At 37.5% G+C, this 24,093-nt stretch overlaps 1 protein-coding gene across 3 annotated transcripts in view; it reads right to left on the bottom strand.

Moving 5' to 3' along the window:
• Positions 1-4,073: 4,073 nt before the first annotated feature.
• The window catches only part of C14H7orf50 (chromosome 14 C7orf50 homolog), a 125,946-nt gene continuing 105,926 nt past the window's right edge, over positions 4,074-24,093 (bottom strand). For all 3 annotated transcript variants that reach the window (XM_035339260.1, XM_035339261.1, XM_035339262.1), the window contains 2 exons: positions 10,489-10,570; positions 4,074-6,074 (listed from right to left, as the gene is read on the bottom strand). In XM_035339260.1, the coding sequence (XP_035195151.1) occupies positions 5,892-6,074; positions 10,489-10,570 (265 nt within the window). In that variant the 3' untranslated portion in view covers positions 4,074-5,891. The remainder of the gene's footprint in view (positions 6,075-10,488; positions 10,571-24,093) is intronic.

Below are 24,093 nucleotides of genomic sequence, written 5' to 3'. Positions count from 1 at the left end.
AAGGTAAATCAGGGTAAATGGTCAGTCATTTCCAGGATCCTGCGAGAGCTTCTGCTTCTAATAAAGAGCACTAGCTGTAAAATCCATAAAGTCTATTTACACGTAGCTATGCTACCAGAGAGAAACCATGGCTGCAGCTCAAGCTTTCAGTATGCCAAAAGAACTTGTAAACCAGTTTGTTTAGTCAAATTAAGACCACAAAGGAGTAGACAAATAAAATGGTTGCAAGTCTCAATAGCCCAAGACTGAAAATGTGTGGCGAGGCCAAGGAAGGTGTTGTTGTGGGTGCTGAGACCCTGCGGCCTCGTGTCTCAAAATGCTCTACAGATAAGAGCCATGGGTCGCCTGGCAAATTCCTACAAAGCAACGCTGTACCACATTTGGGCAATTTCATGGAGCTTAAGAAGGCATGGCTGATACAAAGGATGCTGCCAGAGCCTGTTATATCTCTAGAAGAGTACAGGGAAACACGCACTTTCAACATCCTTCTTTTGGTCCAAAGGAGCTCAACAACAAATGATTATTTTCACAGGGCCACAGCTAGCCCTAACTATTTATAAGCAAATGAGAGTGGCAGACCGTGTCCCAAGGCTTATGGTTTTATAAATACAATGGGACCATGAAGAAAACAGATGTCAGTTGTAACAGCAAAAGGCTATGTGATACTTCAATTATCAACAAACTATCTTAAAAATCCAAATAACTAAAACAAATAGGAAATGTAAGTCCTCCTTGCTGCACATGGAAGCATGATTGGTAACAATCTTCAACAATGCGCTCACATACTTTGGGGGTTTTTGCTTGTTTCTTTCTAACACAATCCCCTTTCATTCGGTCTCCAGGTTGGAGGCCCGGAGAGGTAGAATTAGAATTCTTCTGGCCATTTATATACATGTGGCATTTCTTGACCTTCAAGTATTTGATTTCAAAACCTATTTAAATTTTTGACGTAGGTGTGTTTGTGGGTTTTGTTGGAGAATGCCAAAAATTTTCTGTATGCAGGAAAAAAAAGAAAAATCAGTAAGAGCAACTGTATGACTGCTCTTCTGTTTTTATCCTAAGGTCCCTCCCTCCGTGTCTGTAACATCAGCCAAACCTTCCTAGTAGGACAAGCTTCTTATTCAGCTTTGTTTTGACAAAGAAAGATAAACCACTGTTTTACTTTGCCCTTCCCCCTTCACTTATTCATTAGTTTTATTTAGTGCGGTAGTTCCCACTCACTGCAGGAAAAAAACATAATTTAAAAAACAATTATTTTTGACCATATTAAGCTGTTGACTACGTAAGTTCTTATGAAGAAATTAAAATAGAATGTAATTATAAATCACGGCTAAAAGAAGCTTGTGCTGCAAAGGGAAGGACATTTAATTGTGTCCTTGTATGACTGGAATCACTGTAAACAACTAATATTCCTATTTGCAGAGGCAGAAATAACTAGCTCATTGAGCCATACAGAAAGGAAGACATGAAAGGAAACCAAAGACTAAACGGGAAACCAAAGACTAAACGAGAATAAGCCACTGGAAAGTTTTATGTCAACAAAACTGGGTTTAAATTAAGTAACATCAATTCAGTATTTTGACTGTAAATGAATTAAAATATTAAAACATGTTTTAAAGGGAATGCTTGTGACGAAAATTCGGTGACCAGCTGCTACACCTAGTGAAATGAATAGGAAAGTTCCTACTAATTTCTTCTCTGTAGGATCTAATCCACAAAGCAAAGTGACTTCTCTAGCTTGAATACCACTTCGTAGAACTAAATTTTGAAAATAAGAATAGCAGCAGAATTGCTAGAAAACACTGAATAAATGACTTACCAGTTATATGTAATGGAAAATACAGTACTGATACACTATATTACAAATGCATGAAGGAGTAAAATTAAAATTACATAGACAATTTCCGTTCTTATGTTTTCTAATTTTCTGAGCGCTGACTTTGCAACTTAAATCTCTTATTATTGCTTTTTCTGACTCTGACTCAGTGGCAAAATTAAAGAAAATGACAAAATCAACCAACCAACCAACCAACCAACCAAACAAACAAAAGAGCTATCAAGTCTGAACCAAGAAGTGCATTTCTAAGCTACCTGCAATGGTAGGTGATGAGACAAGAGTCACGTTGCTTTAAAATTAACAAAACCACAGCAGAGCTCTTATCCAGGGGGACAAAATATGGAAATAAACTACACATTCAACAGCTATGATCTATCCTTTCCAAATAAGAAGAGACAATTCATTTACTCAGTAATTTTACAATGGTGATAACAAATTAAAATTGTGGGCAGACAGTGGAGAGCCAGGAAGATATACAATCCATGGCAAGGATCAGCCAAATTAAAGGGAACTTTTTACATCGTCAGATTTTGAGTAATTAGTACTGTCATTAGAGGCACAGTTCCAGCTTTAAGCAATTTTGAGTAATTAATGTTCCTTTATTCTGCCTAGAAGCCCTGACTTCAGCATTCTCTTAAGATAGGAATTCTTCTAGTTGGAGCTACACAATGCAGATTAGCCCAACTAGAAGACAATTAGACTAGGCAGATGACGATGTAATTTGTCAGACTGTACACTGCTACTTCTAGCCTTGGATTCAAGTTTTATTAACACAGCAGACATTTAAACAGAAACCCAGACACCATTTTGTCCTATCTGTATCCATATGATTGGCTAAACTACAACTAATGTTAAAACTGTAAAATTCTAGGTGATTAAAAGACAGAATAAAATGAATGAAGTGACAGATTGTCACTCCCTGCACAGCTTTGACCAGGTTCAGGAATTCAATAGTAACCATTATACATTTAATAAATTAAAATACATATTTTAAGCTATATCATGAAGGAAATCCTACTAAATTTATTCATTATACAATCCAAATTTCTAGATTCAAATCCCAAGCTGAGCAGGAAACAGAAGCTGCCCTGGTGGTTCACGTATTGAAGAGACAGAATTCAATTGCCAGAGAGGCTGTTGAATTTGCACACTGTGTTGAGGTCCTCACAATTGCATCTTTTAAATGGGCCTAACAACACATACCTCGCAGAAACGTGCTTACTTTTGTATTTCATAGGTGTTTGGAAGATGAATTTTTTTCCTACTAGTTGAAGATTCAAGAGGAGGAGAAAAGTAAAAAGGTGAAATGCCATTTAAGTGTCCCTTGCTATTTATACTACAACACCAAGTATAAGAACATATTTACAATATTTCCAGCTGAGATTTAAAGCCCATGTCATGTAGAGTAACAACACAAAGCAGAAATTCCACAAGCCTTTTAACCTGTTTCCAGACGCTGCTGGCCACACACGAAGAGTCATGTGGCAGATACATTGCTTTCTCTACCAAACACCACCAGAACAGCAGACACCTTATTTGTTAGTTTCTGAATTTCCCGTAACTGTAAGAAGTGAAAGCCTAAGACAATGCCCTTCACCCAGTAACTGGTAGCACTGAAGTGAAAGTTGGAACTGAGCTGGAGAAGAGAACAGAGACTGCAGTGCCGAGAGGCTCTAGCTGCTCTATTCCCCATGTTATTGTTCACATGGACTCCAGACTGGCAGGCCCTACATGCTTTTAATATTAATTGATGTAAAAAGAAATATGACATTCTTAATCTTGATGGCATTTGCATATAGCCAGAACAAAGGTTCAAGAAAGGCAAAATCTTGCCATATCTATCATACTGATAAAAGGTTCACATCTTTTCACCCGGGCCTTACCTTTGCCATCTGTTTTACAAGTCTTTTCCAGAATATGCTTGCAGTGTGCTGTGCTTTTAAGCCACAAGGTATAAGAAGTGCACAATGAGGACACACGTTTTTGTGTAATAGAAAAGTGGTGATTCTCAAATATCTAAGACAGAACACACAGTCTTCTCTGACACCTAAAATGCAATCATAAAATCACAAGAAGACACTTTGAAAACATAATCCCTTAGAAATTCATCTTTCCTTCTCATGGGGAGAAAAAAGCATCAGCTTCTGCTTCTGCTTCTACTAACAACAGGTTTTCTCAGCTGCATATTCTCAGGCATAAAACAGAAGATCCCAAGATCTTGTACCAGTTCACTTTGTGTCAGTATCACTTCCCTTTATTACAGACCCTTTTCACTGACTTTTGCACTGGAAACTCAGTTCTATTAGCCTTAGGACTCAGAAAGATCTTTCCAGCTCGTGACCTTACCAGTGGTAGAAAAAGAGAAGGCAAAAGGGACATGGGAAGAAACGAGATCATTTAAATTGACAGCTACAATATTAGGGTGGTCCTCCAAGTGAGCTCACTCACCTTTGTGAAAACCTGCATTTCTGTCTTATACTTCTGCCATTTCTCCCCTCATTTGCCCAAGCTTACTCTTCACTGAGAGCATCAACTCATCTGTGATCTTCCCTCATACCTGTCTGAACGTCTTCCTTCCTTCTGCATTGTACCTGTGCCATCCTTTCTTCTAGCCCTTTGGAAATCCCTGCTTTGACACTGCATGCATCCTCCGAGGGAGCTAGCTCCACAGCCCACATCCAACTGTCATCCTGAAATGCTTTTGAGCCATCAGCAGCTTGACAGAGGCTGGTCACTTCTGCTGCAGTCTGCTCACGGTTGTGTTAACTCCATCGCAATTATTGTGTTAAAGCAGGGCATGCTGCTCTCTAGTCTTTTTCAGCTGAAAACATCATCTTTAATAAGTCAGAAAGCATAAGTTATTTGTTACTAGTAATACATTTCATACTTTTAAAGATTTGTGGTAATCCATGACTGTGAGGGCTGTCAAATCTACTCAAATGCTTATTGAAAAATTAGGCCAGTATATCCATAGATTCTCCCCTCCTTCACCCACCCAAATTAAAGCAGTAATTCCCAAAGACAGCTACTCTTCCAAAATACTATACATTTCATACTGTTGTTAGTAATAAAGCAAGAACAACGTTTGCAGAAAGATTAAAGAATCGGGTCAAGAACACTGTCTGAAGACAAGTGTTACTAAATAAGCCAATCATCCAACTTTTGAGTAATTCATGTCCTTGTTTTTTACTTGAAAGCCTCATTTTCAGCATATTCACAGGAGACAAATGTCCCATGTCAAAGCAAATGAACACAAATAAACTCTTTTGGATGCCAATTACAAGAGAAAGAAAAAAAATGTAACTTTGGCAGGCTATACACAAAAAGTTGCAGCATGGCACTTCTCATCACAGCGTAAGTTTATGTACAATCAGATGATTTCACTACATGTGGTCGAAAGATTTGATCTGTCCCCATCTGCACATTATCTGAATATCTAAACAATTGCCATAAAGCATTTGAAACCTTTAAAATATACAAGGAAAACTAACAAAGCTGATGGTATCTCCAGATCACTGCGTGAAGTACTAATAAGCAACTGTGTTATACAACCCGTGTTCAACAGACTGAAAATGATCTTTCCCAAATCCAAATGACATACTTCTAAAGCTGAAAGTGATAGATTACAGCTGGCTGAGCAGGCACTGTACTGTATGTTAATTTTAAAAGCTGCCATTGTAAAAGAACCTCCAGGCCTTTTGTTGGTTGCTTTGCTCTTCTTATTAAGAACTGCAAAGCTCCTCTTATTTAACATTAATTACATGGGGAAGTGGAGAAAATCTAACAAGAAAGAGAGGTTTATTTTTCTAGAGATGCGCAGTAAGATTACTTTTAATCAAAACAGCATGTCTATGGATCCAATATGGTGTTCTGTTTTGATTTCATCACCTCAAAACATGATAAATAATTGCAGTTGGAAAACACAATTGCAAAATATGAAAATTTAGTATAAAGATTCATTATCAAAATATGTCTTTACAACTGATTTGTAGTATCTGTGTATGACATTCTATCCTTCTCTCCACCAGACAACCATCAAGACTCAAAAACATTCTCAGGACAGCAGTTGCAGAACTTGTCGTATTCGCTCGCTCTTCTCCACCATGCTTGGGTCTTCTTCATCCGACCCATCCAACTCCTTCATAAGAGCTTCAGCTTTCTGCACAGTTGTGTCTCGTGCGCTGCCTTGAAGTCCCTGCAGATAATCCAGTAAAATAGTGAAATACTCATCTGGAACCTTTAAAGAAAAGAAAACAAACAAAGCAGGAATTTAAAAAATTTTCCTTTATTTCTTCTCAATGTTCATTCACAATCATGTCAAACCATCACCTGAAAGACAATTAGGAGAATTGCACGGGCTTTTGCATTTCCCAATGCCCACTCCTAATGGAAGCACTTCTTGCCAGTGTTGGAATTGCCGGGAGGGATGGACCATGGTGAGAGAGCTGTCATGTGCTCAGATGGGCAAAGCATCTGAGGGGAAATGCTAAGCAGATGTGGAAATGCTGATCAGCAAATGCAAACACTGCCTGAGAGAGAGCTCCAGCCTGTGAGGGCTGTTGGAAGGAAAAAAATGCACTAGCCAAATCCTAGCTTTGGAAATATGCATGCAAACCTTACCAAACCCAGGGAGAACTGCATGCACATGTCTGAGGAAAGAATTTTGCTCTAAGTATCCTCACCCTCAGCCAAAATTATTTATTTGCTAAGATGAGATACCACCCACCAGCAAACAGCAGATTGTGACTTTGACAGAATGCTTATACAAAGGAATAGAATTTAATTTGAAAAACAAATTGAATTCAGACATATGGAAATAATTTTTAAATCACGCTGACTAAAACTGATAGGCTCTTTTAATATGTCTAACATCAAAAGCAGTTTAGACATCTACAGTTCCATTACCCCCATTTTACTTCCTTTCTAATTAACTAGCAATAGATTAAATTTTAGCTTATCTGGTACAACATACAACTACATTAAATAATCTTGGCAATAGCCTAGCAAAGACTTTTCAATGATTTATTCAGTATTTCAAACCAATGCATTTTCAAAAGTATTAGGTGAACAGACCTACACTGAATCATACCTTAACTTTATGTTGTGTATCTGTGGAACAAGTTGCAGCCAATAAGAGAATATTTTAGCTGTGAATCAGATGTTAAAATGACCTAATCCCACAAATATTTTTCTTTATGTTTAATCTTACACATATAACTTTAAAAGGCACACTCAACATGAGTAAAGTTAAACATACGTAAGTATTTAAAGGATTGGAGACTAATTGTGTGAGGGCTGTTTCAATTCTGCAAAGTATCAACATTTCAGAGAAGACAGAGCTTCAACAGATACTTAATTTACAACTTATTTCTCCATCGCCATTTGGCAGCATAACTTTGATCGCTAAAACTTCTATCACTCTCAAAGAAGAGGAAGAAAATATTCCAGCGCTGCCTTAATCAATCAGAGATACTACAGAGTAGTAAATCAAAACTAAAGTCTACATCCAGCCTCATAACTTATACACTACGGAAAACCTTTAAATTCTTCACACAAACACTCCTATGTTAAGGAAACAATTCAGATACAAAAAATATTAATTTTAGAGTGACTAACACTGAAATTGATGATATAGGAAGTGTTGCTATAATATATGAATCAAAAAAAATGAAAAATAATGAAAAACGTCTACATTTTTGAAAGCATTTTTACACACAGTAAACATGTGCTGCTAACAGACAAAAATGTTCAGATGCAAACGATTTCAGCACGACAGTGCTCCTTTAATGCAATACTCAGCGTCGGGTTTTTAAAGCTCAGCAACATTTCTAGATTTCAAACCTTAGCCAAATTATGTACATAATTTATGCCTCTTGTTCTCGGGCCTTGTGGTACAGTCATACTTCACTGCATGGAATTACAGTTATTATTATATCATTTAAGCAAAGTGCTTAAAGGGGGAATTAAAAGCCTACTCTAAACTTCAAAACACTAAGTGTGCAAACAGACGTGTGCTTGCCTGAGGTCTATAAAGCATTTTTTCTGTAACATGGTTATTTGTTATTTTTTCAGCAAGAGATTCCAGTACAGGAACATGTAGACAAGATAACATCTTTTCCTCCTAACTTACACAATAGGGCCATAGCAAGGACTGGACAACAACAACAACAACAACAACAAAATGACAGCAAAAAGTTAGTTGAATCAACATCTTAATTCTTAAAATACGGTAAAAAAAATAATCATAATTTCAAGGACTCTTGGTGAGGTTTTACAAAAAGAAACACAGTCCATCTCTAAGATCAGCTTTTGAGGAGGCTTGAAATTGGATACTAACATCTCTCAGTATGGCTCTGGCCAGTGGAAGTGATGGCAAGTGGGATTTTTTATTATTATTATTGTTGGTTTACACCATTTTGCCCTTTTTCTTGCTTCTTTTTGTCTCTCGCACACCAACCTTGCCTCTGCTGTAATTAATATGCATTGGAACTGGCTAATATGGAAACATCCCCAAGTGAAATAATTACTGTCAGCTCCTGAATGCTCAGGAACTATAAGACATCATGAAAAAAAGGGAAAACACTATGAAATAACAGCAGGAAAAGAACAGGTATTGCTTTTAAATTACCCTATGCAACTCAAGAGTTTTCAGACTTTTTAGACTTGCAGATGCCCACCTATTCTGCAAGGCAAATAGAGATATCTGCACAGTGAGCATCAGCTTGCTGACACCGAGCTGGCTTTTCTGTTACCTTCTGAGGAAACTTCAGAACCCCCCAGGGACTTGCTGTCCAGAAGCTGAAGACAATCTGTGTAGTCACTTCTAAAAGTGCTGTGCCAAATGACAAAGATCAACAGAGGAAGCAGCGTTTATTTTGTACCGGATCCTGAAGAAGTATGCACACCGTAGGTATACAGGCTGGGCTTTGAAGCTGTCAGCCAACCAGCAGATGGATGTTAAAGGGACTTAAAAAATAAATTCACATTGTAAATGACTACAAAACCTCAACTTACTTCCTACAGAAAGGAGAGCATCAGTACAGGAAACTTAATTTACCTCTTGGCATGGCTTTTCAGTAGGCATACAAGTGACACCAAGAGATCAAAGATGTGGCTTAGGAAGGAAGGAAACTCATGTCTCCTTTTGTATTTTAGTCATGCTTGGATAACCAACAGATTTTATTCTGTAATGGACAGGAAGCTGGATTTGGGTATAAAAACACATTCAAAAGAAGCCGGTCTGCCCTCCCCAGTCTTGATGAAGAAAAAGGCTTCATCACGTTTGATTATAAGCACTCAAGCAGTTCTGCTAACTTTACTGAATCTGAATGCAGATGTTAATCATTATCTAAAGCTCATATTAAATGCATCTCCTATTACTAAACAGTACAAAATATGTGAATATAAATAAATCATTATGTTTTCATCAGATTTAAAAAAAAAAAAAACACTAGAAAGGAAGCTTTCATTTCAATGTTGAGAAATACGGATTAAAACTGTATTTTGATTTATGAAAAAAAAATCTACTCGTAGTTAATTATTTCCCAGTATATTTCAAAACAAATCCCAAAGTAAACAGGTAAAAAAGCAAAAACGTCATTCTGCCTATAAAACAATTTCTAGGTAGCTTTAAAGAGCACACATTGATTTCAAAAAGTTGATAAAGACTTTTAAAGGAGACACTTAAGAATAAAAGACAGTGCAAACAACATAGATACCTACTAACAAATTTGTATTCTGTAACTAATCTTTTTAAAGTATTACACTGTGTGAACATATTTGCGTTCATGAAATTCTCGTTTTAATTATATGGTTCTCTTAAAGTACTTTTAATCGTAAAGGTAACACCCTATGTCATGTGGTTGGCTTAAGAGCTGCAGAGTAATCTGGGTCAGGAAGATTGTTATGCTTAAATGTCCAAGTGCACACAAAAAGTCAGCAAAACCTGAGTGAATGTCAACTAAATGAATCAATAAGTAAGCCACTGTGCAAACGGCTAGATGTTTGCTCTATTGCACAACAAAATTAATGATCTGAAATCCTCTGTTCAGTACTACAATGGTCAGATGCTTGTTGGAAATTAAATCTAGGTTGTTTTTTAAGTTATGAAATGAATGGATTTCAGTGATGATGCAAGCCTAGCTTCTGGTTATACTTTATGCTTTTTACAATCAACATAAGGTTTCACTCATATTTTAATGAGAAAGCTATTCTAACATTTTGGCAATATGTCTGTACATCTTCCATGGAGCCGGAGCTATCTGAAGCAATACAAGAACCGTAGCTTACAGCACTGGGTTCCACATTCAGAAATTCAAATAAAGGACACAGTTCAAATATATTCCCACTTCAGGGAATAGCTTCAGGTTTATATAAAATGTCAATCCTTTCTATGTTTCACATGCATCAAGTGTAAATCTCTAGGATACACAGAAGAATGATCACCCCCAAAACATAAATTTAAATTACAAGCAATTAAAATGGTTAAGCATTTTAGTTAAAACATCGTAATCGATTTATTAATTAGTAACAAATATTAGAAAAGTGCATGGATAATACTAATAACTTTTAATTAATAAACAATAACTACAACTAATTTATTAAACCGTATAACATTATAATTCTGAAAAAAACCTACTGTTAATACAAACCTTCTCTTTGTCATACATGTGCAAGAGAAGCCAGGTTTGTCTTGTTTTTTGAAACTTCCATTCTTCTGGATTTTTAGACCAGCTGTAGAAAATTAAAAATGAAAAAAAAAAAAAGCTTGAATTAACTACTGTGTGATCAAAACATTTATTATTCATAAAGCATTTCTTATAATGACCCCAAGTAACTTTGCATGCACCACATGGAGTTTCACAACACTGTGTTAAACCGATATCAGCAAATGCTTCAAGAGGCGAAAAAGAATATGAGGGAAGGCTACATGGCTTTTGTGCAAAAAGAGAAGATCATAGAAGAGATCCCAGCCAAGAATGTTAAGTATTTCCATCAGAAAGCACTGATTCCTTGACGTTTCGAACCAGGCCCCGCTCCTCCCCTGTGAGCAGGCAGTTATGAGAGGCCATTGCCCTCATCTGAACCAGGAGAACTGGCAGCCCCAAACCTGTACTCTGCCGTCCTCGCCAGCTGCTGGCTTACCTGAGTGTATGGGGACTTGTGGACAAGGACCCAAGTTTGGGCTTCAGATATTTAGCATTTCCCAATTAGCTTACATTCATGTGAAATTAAGCGGCCCCTAAAGAACTGGAAGCAGAGTCATGGCAGAAGTCACCGCATGCCCTGGTCGCAGTGGTTGAAGCACGGGACACAGGAAATAGCAGGAGAGCTCGGCACAGCTTCCCTCATCCCACATGAACTACAGACTGCTACAGAGCAGAGCAAATTAGTTTTTCAGAAGCATATGTTTTAAGGCTTTGATTTGCCGAAAGGTGTGACTTCAACAATGATGTTTACGGGACAGAAAATGCTTTACCCCTCACTCTCCCAGGAATTCTGATTTCAATATTTAGCTCAGAACAGCAGGCTGCCTCGATACTGTGAAAAGTGAACGTGCAAAACAAATGACTAACATCTGTCAATGTTCTTTTGGCTGTTTAGCAATCAAATTTTAAATATGCAAGATTTTAGCTGGGTTAAAATGGCAATTTTATGTACATCTTAAACATAATTTTAAAGGTAGTATATTTTGTTTTTGATGAAGAAAGAGACACATGCTTAGTTCTGTAAACAAATGAGCAATCTAGCAAATCTCACTCTAAAATGAATACTGCTTTTTAAATGTATAATTTTTAAATTAGCATCTTAACACGTATAAAATTTGTCAATACACTGACACATCATTTCAAGATCCAGCAGAAAACAAAAGGAGAAAGCCCAGCAAATTTTGTACTTATTTGACTTTTCTCTAAAAGGAAGACAAGTCTCCAGAGGGTAGCATGTAAGATGTCTTTAATGTTCCAGCTTGTTTTACGCAGCAACACAGAGCACAGAAATCAATTGAAAAGCCAGCTGGATATGAGAATTAGCATTGTTTAAACACTGTCAAGTCTAATAATGCAAAAGAGTTCTCATATTCGAGGAATGATGCACCAGCAAATACGTTGCTCAGTCAATCCAATGAAACAGAAAAAAACAAGACTGCAAATCTGGAAGCCTCTGTCCTTCCAGCCCCGCAAATGTTGTATTGACTTAGAAATTCAGGATAAAGAAAAACCAGCAGCAACTCATTAGGGATATCACTAGCTAAATTCAATAAAAATCTCTGTAGCCAAAGTACCAAGTAAAAATCAGACAAATAACAGTAAATGAAAAACAACAGACAAAACATTAATAACCACAATATATGATATCTTACATGACTAAAATTAAATCCAAAATTGAACTGATTTTGAGGTCTCTCTTGGGACACTGTCAATAAACAGACAGAAGACAGCCCAAAACCAGGTTGTCAGAAGCTGCAGAATCAAATAAAAAATACCATCATCATACCCCCCAACCTGGAAACCAAAATACCTGCAAGCAAAGACCTTTGGCACCCCTTGACTTCACAGCAGGGTACCCAGGGGAAAATAACGGCTGGCAGAAGCACAGAACTTGCAGTGCAAGGAGCAGACAAAACAAAGGCAAAGGAGCCTTTCTGTGGGTACTTGGTGGGGCAGGCCACTGGCTTATTTGTGCCCAAGCTCTGTTTCCCAAATCAGTAGTTCCTAACAGAGAAATTGGAACTTGTGCAGGAAGGGAGTTAATTTCTATCAGTCCTTAAACAACAACAACAACAAAAAAGAGACAGCGATGGTACTTGATGTTGAAAGAAATACTTTTTTTATATAAGGTTCATCCTCCTGAGCAAGAGCATATAAGCTATTATAGGGAAACACTGTGTATTTGTACAACATCAAGAAGGCAAGTTTAAAACTCTTTTTAACATGAAATGAGCATGGAAACTGATTACATTATAATCCTTGCAAGGTGACAAGAACAAGAGGAATGACAGATATGTGACTGCATCCTGTGAAAACAGTCCCTCTTCTAATGAAAACCTTTAACATATTTTTCTTTCTTTATAAAATGTATTATACATTTGTGACTTATATTCATTGGTTAGATACACTACATAACATTAAATATTTTATCCTCTGCTGATTTTGTTGCTATCACTTATACCTTCACCTGAATACTAACAGGTGCTAACTTAAAAAATGCAGCCTGACTCCACTAACCTCCTATAAAGCTATACCATGTTAAAATATCTTTATTACCTAGTTTATAAACAACTGAGTCTAACAAATGAGTGTGCTATGAGGTTAATTGCTCTTATGAGCCTATTACCAAAACCATATGCTCTTTTCTACATGTTAAGGCAAACCACTACACTCTTGCACCTAAATCCCACTTCCACTCTAGTGGGTGCTCTTGTGGGAACAAATAAAAGTTTCAGCTGGTCTTCTAGAAAGGTTTCTCTATATATACACCATAATAATTAATAAGAACAACAAATGCTTTAAAATAACCTACCACAGAAACTACATTTGTGCCCATCACAGCACCAGAGCATCCCAAACCATTTCTTTTGGTCTGCACCTTGTCCTAAGAGAAACAAAGGCTATACAAGCGTGGAAATAAAAGTTGTATTTCCCTTAGTAGACTGTGGGTGCGTTCATGTTTTCTGAAAATGTCCTCGAGTTTCTAACTGGAACTCTTCCTTTGGCTGCCTCGATTCCTGTTTCTCCCCCCTCAGGAAAATGGTCCTTCTCCTGACCTATTTCCTATCAAACTGTAGCCAAAACACTCAAGATAATGGATGCACAATCTTCAAGAAAAATAATGTGGTAGTTGCTCCCTGCAATTGGACCCTCCACAGTTATAAAAACAAAACTTTTCCACTGATTCCTGTGACTATGACAGCTTTTTTCCTATTCCTATGACAGCTTTAAAACCTATTGAAAGTATCACTCGGTACCAAAGAGAATGGGGTATCTCTTTTTATCGGAATGACATAAATAGTGCATTTTTAGAAATGCTCAACTTTTAAACTACAAACGTTAAAGCTTTGTAACTCAAGAGAGGTCTCTTTTTGCTGTTTATATGCAGATAAGCTTCCTTGACATACTGCAGCAGTAGAATAGGATTTTCCCTTGAGTGATTAAATATACAGAGTAAGACCAACTACATTATAGTAAAAATCCCAACTTTTTATAGACCATTACAATGTCTTTCACAGCCTGAATTAATATGGTAACTTTTAGAAGCATCTATGTCCAGATCTAATATAAACTATGGAACTGGATGAAAAATATACATGTTTAAAACATGTATTTTTCCAGTATGCCTAGGGCTAATTTTCAATATATTGTACAAACACTAATTGCCTTCTTTACACAGTTAATGTTTGAATCTTTCTTATGAGCTCTAGTTCATTGAAAAAACACATTGGTTGACTTTAGTTAAAGAGAACTTTTATGCTTGTGCAAATGTCTTCCTAAATAGCTTTGAAATTGAAAATACAGAGGATATGAATCAAATGAATCAAGTGGCCCAAAGAATTTTACATGTGAGTTTTTGTTGTTTTTTCCTTAGCATGAAAGTCTCATGCAGAAAAGCTGCCCAAGATTCTTACTGGTCTATCACATAAATGAGCTTTAGTCTACACATGAATCTTCTACAGACCTGTTCCCAAAACATGGCTGAGCTGTACCAGCCGCTCACTGCAGATGTTATCTGCCTTTAAAATGCTCAACCACATCCCTTCTCAGCACTATGACAGAAAAAGGACATTTTCTGAGTACTGGCAGCATAAGGAGGCAAAGAGAAGACAACCAATCGCAGGCAGGGCAGAGCACTCTCTGAGATGTCCTAGCAGAGAAAGGGAAGGGAAAGTAGTCAAATTGGTTCCAGAAACACAGTAAGAAAAAACATTATTGTTACAAATTGGATTCAGGAAGACAACAATGCATCTGCTTAGACTACTGGCCAGGACAAAATACTATGAAGCTGTCACGATTGTTAAATAATCTCCTATGTGCAGAAAAGCACTGTGCTGAGAACGAAGAGTTTTACTCATTTAACTGGAAAGATCATTGGGTCGGAGACAAGTCTCAAAAAACAAAAATGAAGGACATGACTGCCAATAACCCTCCAAAAGGCAGGAGAATACTGCTGGGTGGCAAATGCAAGGACACCTACACTCAACTACATCTCCTGCTCCAACTCATGCCACTGAGTGCCCAGCATGCCTTCTGGCCAGGACGTCCCCCCAAGGGAAAGCACTCTGCAAAGGGTGCAAGAGGCCTAATTTCTGCCCTCAGTGCCCTTTCCGTAAATGTGTGTAACAGGTGCTTCCTCAATAAAGAGCAACCACACTCTAAAAAACTCCCTTAATGATATTTAAAGCCTTGCTGCAGCACTTGGCACTCAAATGGCTTGCTCTAGTATTTCACAATGCAATAGATAGAATAGCGGTGACTTTAACGTGCCATGCACTTACCTTTAAGGCAAGAAAAATGCCCTTATACAGCAGAATGTGGAAACTGAACAGTGTTATCAGGTCATTTCGGGGTGACTGTAATGCTACGTGTGGCCAACAGGTGAGCACAGGAACCTGGCTCCCCAAAGAGGCTCCCTGGAATTGCTGGAAGCACCGTGGAGGGAGCCAAAATTTGGCAAAGTGTCATTCTCATGGGAGAAGAGCTATTTTATGGATGGAGGTTTTATATGGATATATAAAATATAGATGGATGTGGGTGGAAGTTTTATATATGCCCTATAGTGCCTATAGTGAAGTAGGAATAATAATTTTTTGTCCAGTCATAACACATACAATTATTTAAAGGGAAATGTTAAGGTGTTTATTTTTATCACAGGTATTCAGAATTTCTTCTAATTCTCTCAGGGCATTTGAAACAAATTTACTTTCAATAAAAGTAGGTTTTGAGTTTCTTTCATTGTCAACACCAAACCCATATATCTGCAATTACCAAAACCAGCATTGTCAGAAACTTATCGCAAGGACTTGAGATGCTCTGGAAACCCTACACTCTGCATGCTGAGAAAGCTGCCTTGCCGTATGCGCCAACATTTTATGCAAGATAAGGGGAAACCTAATTTCAAGTGCATGTGGTGCTGATTTTCCTCATTTGGGAAAAATAACTGAAATTTAAATTCTAAATAGATTTTCAAAGACTTGACTGGAATGGCTGTAATTAAAATCTTTGACACACTAATCTTTGGCAGGACTCAAGCACAGACGCAAGAAAGAGTCATAGCCTTTATTTTAAACTGTGTTTTTCTCACATTATGGATGATTCTGTTAGGCCCCAACTACCATTCCTAGGAAAATTAATATATTTATACTGAGATTCTCAATTATAGCTTAGAAGCTAATTAACTTATGACTTAGATAAAGGTTTTTCTTATTTTCCTGGAAGAGAGGAGACACTAATAGAGCTCTTTTGCCAGAAGAAACTTTCTAAAATTGTCAACAGATTTTAGAATCAGTGCCACATTTTTGGTAGAAAATCCTGGCACCCTTTCTCAATCTGTGGTTTAAAAACAATTTTTAATATATTCGTCCATCTGGTTTATACGTAGCATAATGACTAAAGACTTGTGAAAAGGCAGGGGGGAGAGAAGCTTTTTTTAATTTTTATTTTTAGTTTAGGAATCACACATACAGGAAGAAAGAAAGAAACTTTCTTTTTAGTACCTCATTTTGGTCCTGATGTCCAACAGAAGGACAGATTGTATCTGTGCAGCAAATTACACAGAACTTCCTTAAAAAGTATTTATAAAGCAAAAGGGAAGAGCCTTTGTGCCTTAGAGCAAAACTTCAATTAAATCTACATAAAATGTTTATCACAGCATATCTTTTATTATACGCACTTTTATCACTTGCCATTATTTGTAACATTTGATATTATGTTTGCATCCTGAAGCTTCGTCCAAGATAGAAATCCCCTTCCTCCCCCACTATAGGCACTGTTCAAATACAACATGAGACATTGCCTTGAAGAGCTCAGAGGATAAACAGATGAGACATGGTATGTGGAAAGGCAAGTTGACCCAGAAAGTTCTAACAATGTCTCAAGATCCTAAGGCAGGTCAACAGTAGAGCTCATACCTCACATATGTATGTTACAATACATGCAGCACATCTCAACTGTGATTCAACTTGTCAGCTTTTCATAGACACCAACCTACCTGCAACTGCCACCAACATCCCACTGGGAATTTATTTTTTTATTTTTTTTTAATTCCTTTTCTAGTATATTATTCAGTTGGTGATATCTGTATTCACCTGTCTGGAGCAAAACTGCATTTTGAGTCAAAAATAAATATGGTAATAATGACACATTGACAACTTTCTGTTGTTTCCAGTTGTAGCAGAGAGGCTTGAAAGCAGCGGGCTTGAAAGACTAAAGGTACTGCTAATACATTATTATGCCAAATATACTTTTTATTTTACATACTTTCTAAAAAGATGACAAAGTAGGAGTTTAATTATCACAGAAAAAGAAAAAAGAATTTAAAATCCCTTCACAGCCAATCTGTTCAGCTCCTGCAAGGAATATAATATGCTACTAAATGCTATCCTAATATTGTGCTCAAGCCCCATCTCCTCTCCAGATGTCCATCTTTTCTTGCACTTAATTCTGGTCACACTGATGTCCAGATCAGAATCAAGGGAAAGGATGAATGGAAACAACTGTTTTGCCTCCCTCCCATGAAAAACATCCTGGGGGGTACGAGGAGGTAGAGGGCCTCAGAGTCTGTATAAAAAACATATAAGAAGCCAGCTGCAAGGAAAATCATTTTCAAAGGTTGGCAACAATCCATTTATATAAATGCCTTCTGATGAGGGATATGCTACCAGGCCCAGGAAAAAATGAGTAAGGTCAGTTCTCTTCTGTCGTACCACTGTACCACACAATGTCCAGCTGTGGTACAGAATAATCCTGCCAGGGCATGGATTCAAGCTTAGTTACATTGGCTTTTTTCTTTTTTTTCCCTCTTTTTAATCTTAAAACAGCTTTTAAAAACCCATCCTAGCATCTCAGAGAAGAAAACAATAAAATAAGTGATTAAACAATTAATAACAAATAAAAAAATCTTAAAATTGAAACATTTCACCTGATTTCAGGCACTCAAATAACCATCGTTTCTGTCTTCCTGGATTTGTCCATTTCAATAATTTAAATCTACATATCTTTATGCTTTTAAGTGCTATGCTGGATATGAGTATCACATAGCATTTTTTTGAAGGAGAAATCCAACTATCTATGAATGTGATCAAAGGAGGGATTTCAAGAGCACATAGCTTGAAACCAGGCTGAAATCACTATAATTCCGTGTTTCTGGGAGAAGACTAAGTTCTGTGGTAGCTCTCAGCTACAATGAATAATCACGGGATTTTACTGCTCACAGGAATGAGCAATGCAAGTCCTTTCAAGCTAGATGTAGAAGATTTGATTTTATTGTTCAATGCAACAATCTACAACAGTAACATCTAGTCACATGTACACAGCTAGTGGAGCATTAATATACAATCTTGCTCTGTCAATGCAAAAAAAATCTGTAGTTTCAGCAGTGCTGGGTCATAACTATGATAGCTATACTTACAATATCACAGTATTAATGAAAGAACTAGAAAAGCTATAAAAAGCTGCTATGCAAAGTCAAATATTTAACAATATGATAATAAAAGTCTGCATAATTTTTAGGGCCTATCTCACTTAACAGAAAAGCAATCCATGACTAAAAAAAATTACTTTCTGCTTTTAAGAAGAAAACACCAGAATTATAAAGAATCATAGTTTTCCATACAGTGATTCTAAAAGAAAATATTGATAGAGAAACCACCTTTGTGTGAAAATTTATCAGTGGAAGTTTCTGAGGAGGGATGAGGAAACAGCCACTTGGAGGACTTCAATACTGAAAGGTGTTGGCTGGTAGATTTTTCTTTGAAGCATCCAGGATACTAAGGTGACAATTTATTGTTCAATATATTGAGTTGAAACTGTCTTTCCAGCAGCAAAGCGCTTCTGGAAATACATTGTTTTTTTTAACCAGATGTCCTTACCTTGGGTGTTTCTGTGCTGTTTGTACCTCAGCAAGGCCCTAATGGATTTCCATAGCCAACAAGATCAGAAGTGCTCTTCTTCATGGAGTTCCAAGCTCCAGAGTAATACCTGACTTTAATATGAAAAAGCAATGTGCTCTCACTGCTATCGTGATGCCTGTGAGCCAAAGACCTACCTGTGCTACGTCCCAGCACCATGCAAATGCTTCCTGACTCTCAGCATCCAGGCCGGCCCAGTCACCAGGACATGACTGGCCTCCTTTTCTTTCTCCTCAGAAGACCCAAATCCGGCCTCTGCAGACTTCCTGACAGGGCTTCCCCTCATCCCCACTCATGTCGTCAAATAGCTGGCCTCAAAACAATCCCAGACATCGTGCTGCCCAGAGGATCTAGCTGAAGCCTCCAGGAAAGGAGGAAAGTCTCCTAAAGGGGAAACCGAACCTCAAGCCTGTGTTGTAGCATGGGCCCCTCACCTTTTCTACGGCACTGACCCTTGCTGATGACAATATTCTGGAAGCACACAGAAGAATACTGGACTGTTGGATTCTCATCTAGCCCTCTTCAAATAACCCACCACATAGGTGGCTTTTACAGTGGACCTGAGAGGCTTCCAGAGGTGGAGTTACTCTGGACCAACAGCAAGAGTATATACAGAGGGATGAAAAATAAAAAAATAAAAAAGACCTGCCAACCCTCTGTCGCTTCTGCATCCAGATCAAATGTCCTACAGCTGGCAGAGGCAGAAGGAGAGTGTGCTGCAGACCCCTGCCCATGTGAACTTCCCAAGATGCAACGAGCACCTTACAGAATGATTTACTTTTCTTTTTGCAGAGGAGTTCTAAAAAATAACAAGCCAACAAAAATACTGAAATCAACCCAGAAATGTACAGTAGCTGACAGTGCACTCAGATTTCCTTGACTTAGCTGAAATGCCCAGCTGTCTCTCACTGCATAGCAAAATCTGCCGGTACACTATGGTATTCAGGACAGTACGAGATTCTCCTCTTCCAAGATCCTGTGATGTGCTTTGTGTTACTAAGACTTTAAGTAATCTATGCTCAGAGAAACTGATCTGCCAATTACTGCTTCCTGCAGATGGCTCTCATTCCAATTCAATTTTATTTGTATAAAAGTAATTACTGATACCTTTTTGGGCACCATCATATTAATAAATGTGTGAAGGAGCAGACAAGTTTTACTAAGGATCCAGCTTTATTATTTTAAAAATATTGCTTATTATTCTAACTCTGGTTGGAAAGCTTTGATGGCTCCCTGGAGCTAATTGATTAATAATCATTGCCAACTGCATTTAAAATTTTAATTTTGGCTTTGGCTGACTAGCCAAATTGATTCCCTAGAGCTACAAAACTACTCTCCACTATTTTGAGTAGCTGGGCATTGGATGAATAGTTTAAATGTGTTGGAGGAAGTGAGCAGCAGTGTTAATTCTCCTAGATTTAAATTTTATGAGGCAGAGAAAACATACAACCTTCCCTTTGCCTTTCTGCCACGTCAAGAGCGCCATCCGAAAGAAAGAAGGCGGGTGAACAGAAATGGCCCTTTCCTGAATCCAGAAGATGGGCTATGGATGGGCTCGGAGCAAGTGATGAGGCAAGGGGTTGGAGGCCAGGGGAGAGCCGACTGCAGAGGCTGGGAGGAAAGAGCTCCTTGAACGAACACATGCTGCAAAAGCATTTCTTTCACATAAAGTAAATAAGCTCTGCAATCGGCTTTTCATTTAAAATATCAATGGATAGATTATTGTAATACTTACATGTGAAATGGGTTGTTTTAATTATTTTAGTTTTATTTGACCTGAAAAGCACACAAGCTTTCCTCAAGATGAATGAAAGAGGTCAAAGTGCTTGTGTGAAGTGCTGAGCTCTCAACTCCACTGAGAAATGCAGGGACCTAGATACTTTCAGGGTTACGTCCTGAAGTAGACTAGCTTGTTATTACAGACTTCTGCTTCTGAATCTCCCTGATGTATCTTACAAGGTTACAAGAAGTCATTTCAGATGAAATAACATATTAAAGCTGCTTAATTATTTAATTAGATGCACCCTCTTTTGTATACTACGCACAGAAGAAAGCTGGATCTCAATGAGAAATATCTAATGACTACGTTTAATAAACTGTTAAGAAAATTCATTTATACTAAATTTTATTTTACTGGAAATGAGAGTCATTAAGAAAGGATGCATTACATTTTCTTAATTAGGTTTGGAAAAAAAAAAAGAAGTTATCTTACAGGAAAGAGAATCAGGCAAAAAAACCTTAAGTATTTTACCCCAATATTTATGGGCTTAACACGCATAATCTAGTTTTCCCCATCTGAAGAAGCACTTCACAGAACGATAGCTAATTACTGCTAATACAATTTATACCTGTCACAACATATTTGAGAAAATTTATCAGGAGTCTTAAAAATCCTACTGAAAAAAATGTAAATAAAAGTAATCTAAACTTTGGAAAAAATCAATTCATCCAGAATGAATGGCAAGCCTCCTCGGGCAGGTGAGCACAAGTTATCTTTAGACCCATCATCTCATTTGATACAAGATCTCAGGTATACCGGAGGAAAATCTTATATATGTGACTGAGACCAAAAGTGCTGCCTGTAATCTCCAGCTGGCTAACTCTGGGATTTTTATTCCTCATTTTATCAAAAGCAATAAAGAGGAACAAAGCTGCTCTGGTCACTTGCAGCAGTACAAGAAAGGACTGTGTGGACAGCAGTACATCATTAAGGTCAGGTTAATATTAGAATTAGCATCCTATGAAAGGTACTGAGTGGGTGCAGGTACTATTGTCAAGCATGGATCAAAACAAAAAGCATTCCTGTCCTATTTTCTTGCAATTTTAAGTAGACCCCAACACAGAAGACAGAAAGCTCTCTCAGAGTGGCTGGAAGGGTTGGAATATTAATCCATACATTGCATGCCCACCCAGAAATCAGTAGAGACACTAGTGACCTTTAGAAATACCTCAAGAGAACACCACAGAAGAAAATCTATGCAAGCTCTTCTTTCAAAATATGGAACTGAGAAAAATACCACAGGTCTGTGGAGATCAGACATTGGTACAGGGCCAAAAAAAACAGAGACTCTTCAGCTAAGAAGAAAATTATGCCTCATTTCTTTTGTGTCACTTGCTTGAAAGGAAACCTTTGAATAGTACAAGGACTTTGGTAAGTCACAAACTTGATCACAGTTTAATTGAGCCATCTGAAAAATGGGATAATGTAACAATTTCTCAAAAGCTGTCAAAACAGGAGTGAATAAATTAGTATCAAAGTATTTTTCATTTATTTTGTCAAATTATACTAATGATACACTATCACTAAAGGTACTGTGGAAAAGCAAATTACCATTTCTGTGACCCATAGAAGACAGAGAAAACTTTTTAAAAACAAAAATCTCAACAAAGATGGGTACTGTTAGTTAATAACATTGTTTTCAGCTGATCCTGTAGAAGATAGATGTCAAATGAAAGGATTTGCAAATTCATGCTAATGATACTATTAAATATATATTTTCCCCATGAGAATGTACGAACCAAATGCCCAGCTAAATATTTTGACAGCTTTCTTTCACACTGAAAAAAATGGTAGAAACACAAAGAGACAGAAGGTTTCAAAGTAAATCACTCCACAGCTTTTACTGAAATATGCTTTGAGATATGCACTTGTGACCTTCATTAAAATTAAAGATTTGGAAAGATGAGTGATTTTATTTGGAGCCATAAAGCAGGATTAGAGTTTCTTAATGTATTTTTCCCTTTCTGTAAAATTTAGTGACCTTTTATGGGTATGAAATTTACAAAAAGAAATCTCTTTCCTCTGCCATAAACTAAATAGTATGATGAGCAGATTTAGCAAGATGTAAGAGCCACCGATGGTCAGAATTTTAGCAAGGACATGAATTTCTCTCTTGCTTTCTCCTCTTAAGCTATAACAGGTGCAAAGCAAATCAGTCAGAAAGCTACTCCAAATCTATTCCCTATTTAAGATGTAGGGAAGTTTATTTGGAACAATACTAATGGCTAACACATAAGAGGTTTTGTGCAGGGAGTCGTGTGAGTCTGGCAGCTTTTCCAAAGCTCAGTTGAGTGCCATCATGAGCATCTACTAATTTCCTGAAGAACCACACAGTGGTTGATGTTTCTAATATTTCCTCCTTTTGAATGAGTTGGAAATACTGTATAAACATCTTCAATATCTAAGAACTTCTACTTACAGCTTAGAAGCCTTAAAACCTGACATTTCAGAATCTTAAATCATCTGTTTTCTCTCTAGGAAGGGGGGTTGCTAACTCAGCAAGCTAGAAACAGCAAAATACATCCAAAAATATTGGTAGGTAACTAGGTTCTTCAAAACTTGATACATCAATATGGAGGGGACCTGCTAGAAACAACTGAAATTACAAAAAATGTAGTTCTGCCTATCTGGAACATTTCCAGGACAGTATTACTGATATGCGGAATGTATTCCCATGGTTCTTTTTTTTTTCCTCTCCAAAAACTCTTAGTAAAAATAGCTAAGATTGGCTTTACGCTATTTAAAGATGCCATTTGTTCTTACATTTGGTGACTGTTTCTAGAATTAAGTAGTAAACAATATTATTTGTCAGAATTAGCTTTAACTGACAAGTTTATCTTCAGTAACTACAGAAGCCTTGGTGCCTGCTCTGGCCTTGGAGATGGCTTAACCAGCAGCTCTGTCCAGTGCCTGGGCTCATTTGTTGAGACATGGCTTCCTAATTCAGGTTTATCTGAGTGTTAACCAGGGTTTCAGCTTCCAGACCCAAGTCAGCATTTCTGCACAGCACAGAGTCATGCAGGCACTTTCCTCTGCTCGGATTGGGTGCAGGCATCTGTTTACCAACCTGCACTGCAAAGTTGGGCTGGCGTGGCAGAACTGGAGACCAAAGTGTCACCCTCCTGCTTGGGTGTGCCCTTCTTCAGGCAAAGCCTGAATCATTCAGCCTGGAGAGCTGCAATATTTAGAGGTGGAAAAAGATAAAAGACATATAAGAAGAGAAATCTGCATGAACTCATTGAATTAAAAGGTAGATGTTAACATGCTTCTTCCAAAGCTGCAAAATTGTTGTACTGGGATCATAAAAAAAACAGCTAAACCACCGAGAAGTGAATAATGCTTTAAAAGCAATTCCTG

Source organism: Oxyura jamaicensis, chromosome 14 (genome assembly GCF_011077185.1).
Source record: "Oxyura jamaicensis isolate SHBP4307 breed ruddy duck chromosome 14, BPBGC_Ojam_1.0, whole genome shotgun sequence".
Taxonomy (NCBI): Eukaryota; Metazoa; Chordata; class Aves; order Anseriformes; family Anatidae; genus Oxyura; species Oxyura jamaicensis.
The sequence above is the reverse complement of the archived record's forward strand: the minus strand, read 5'-3'. Positions and strand labels throughout refer to the sequence as shown.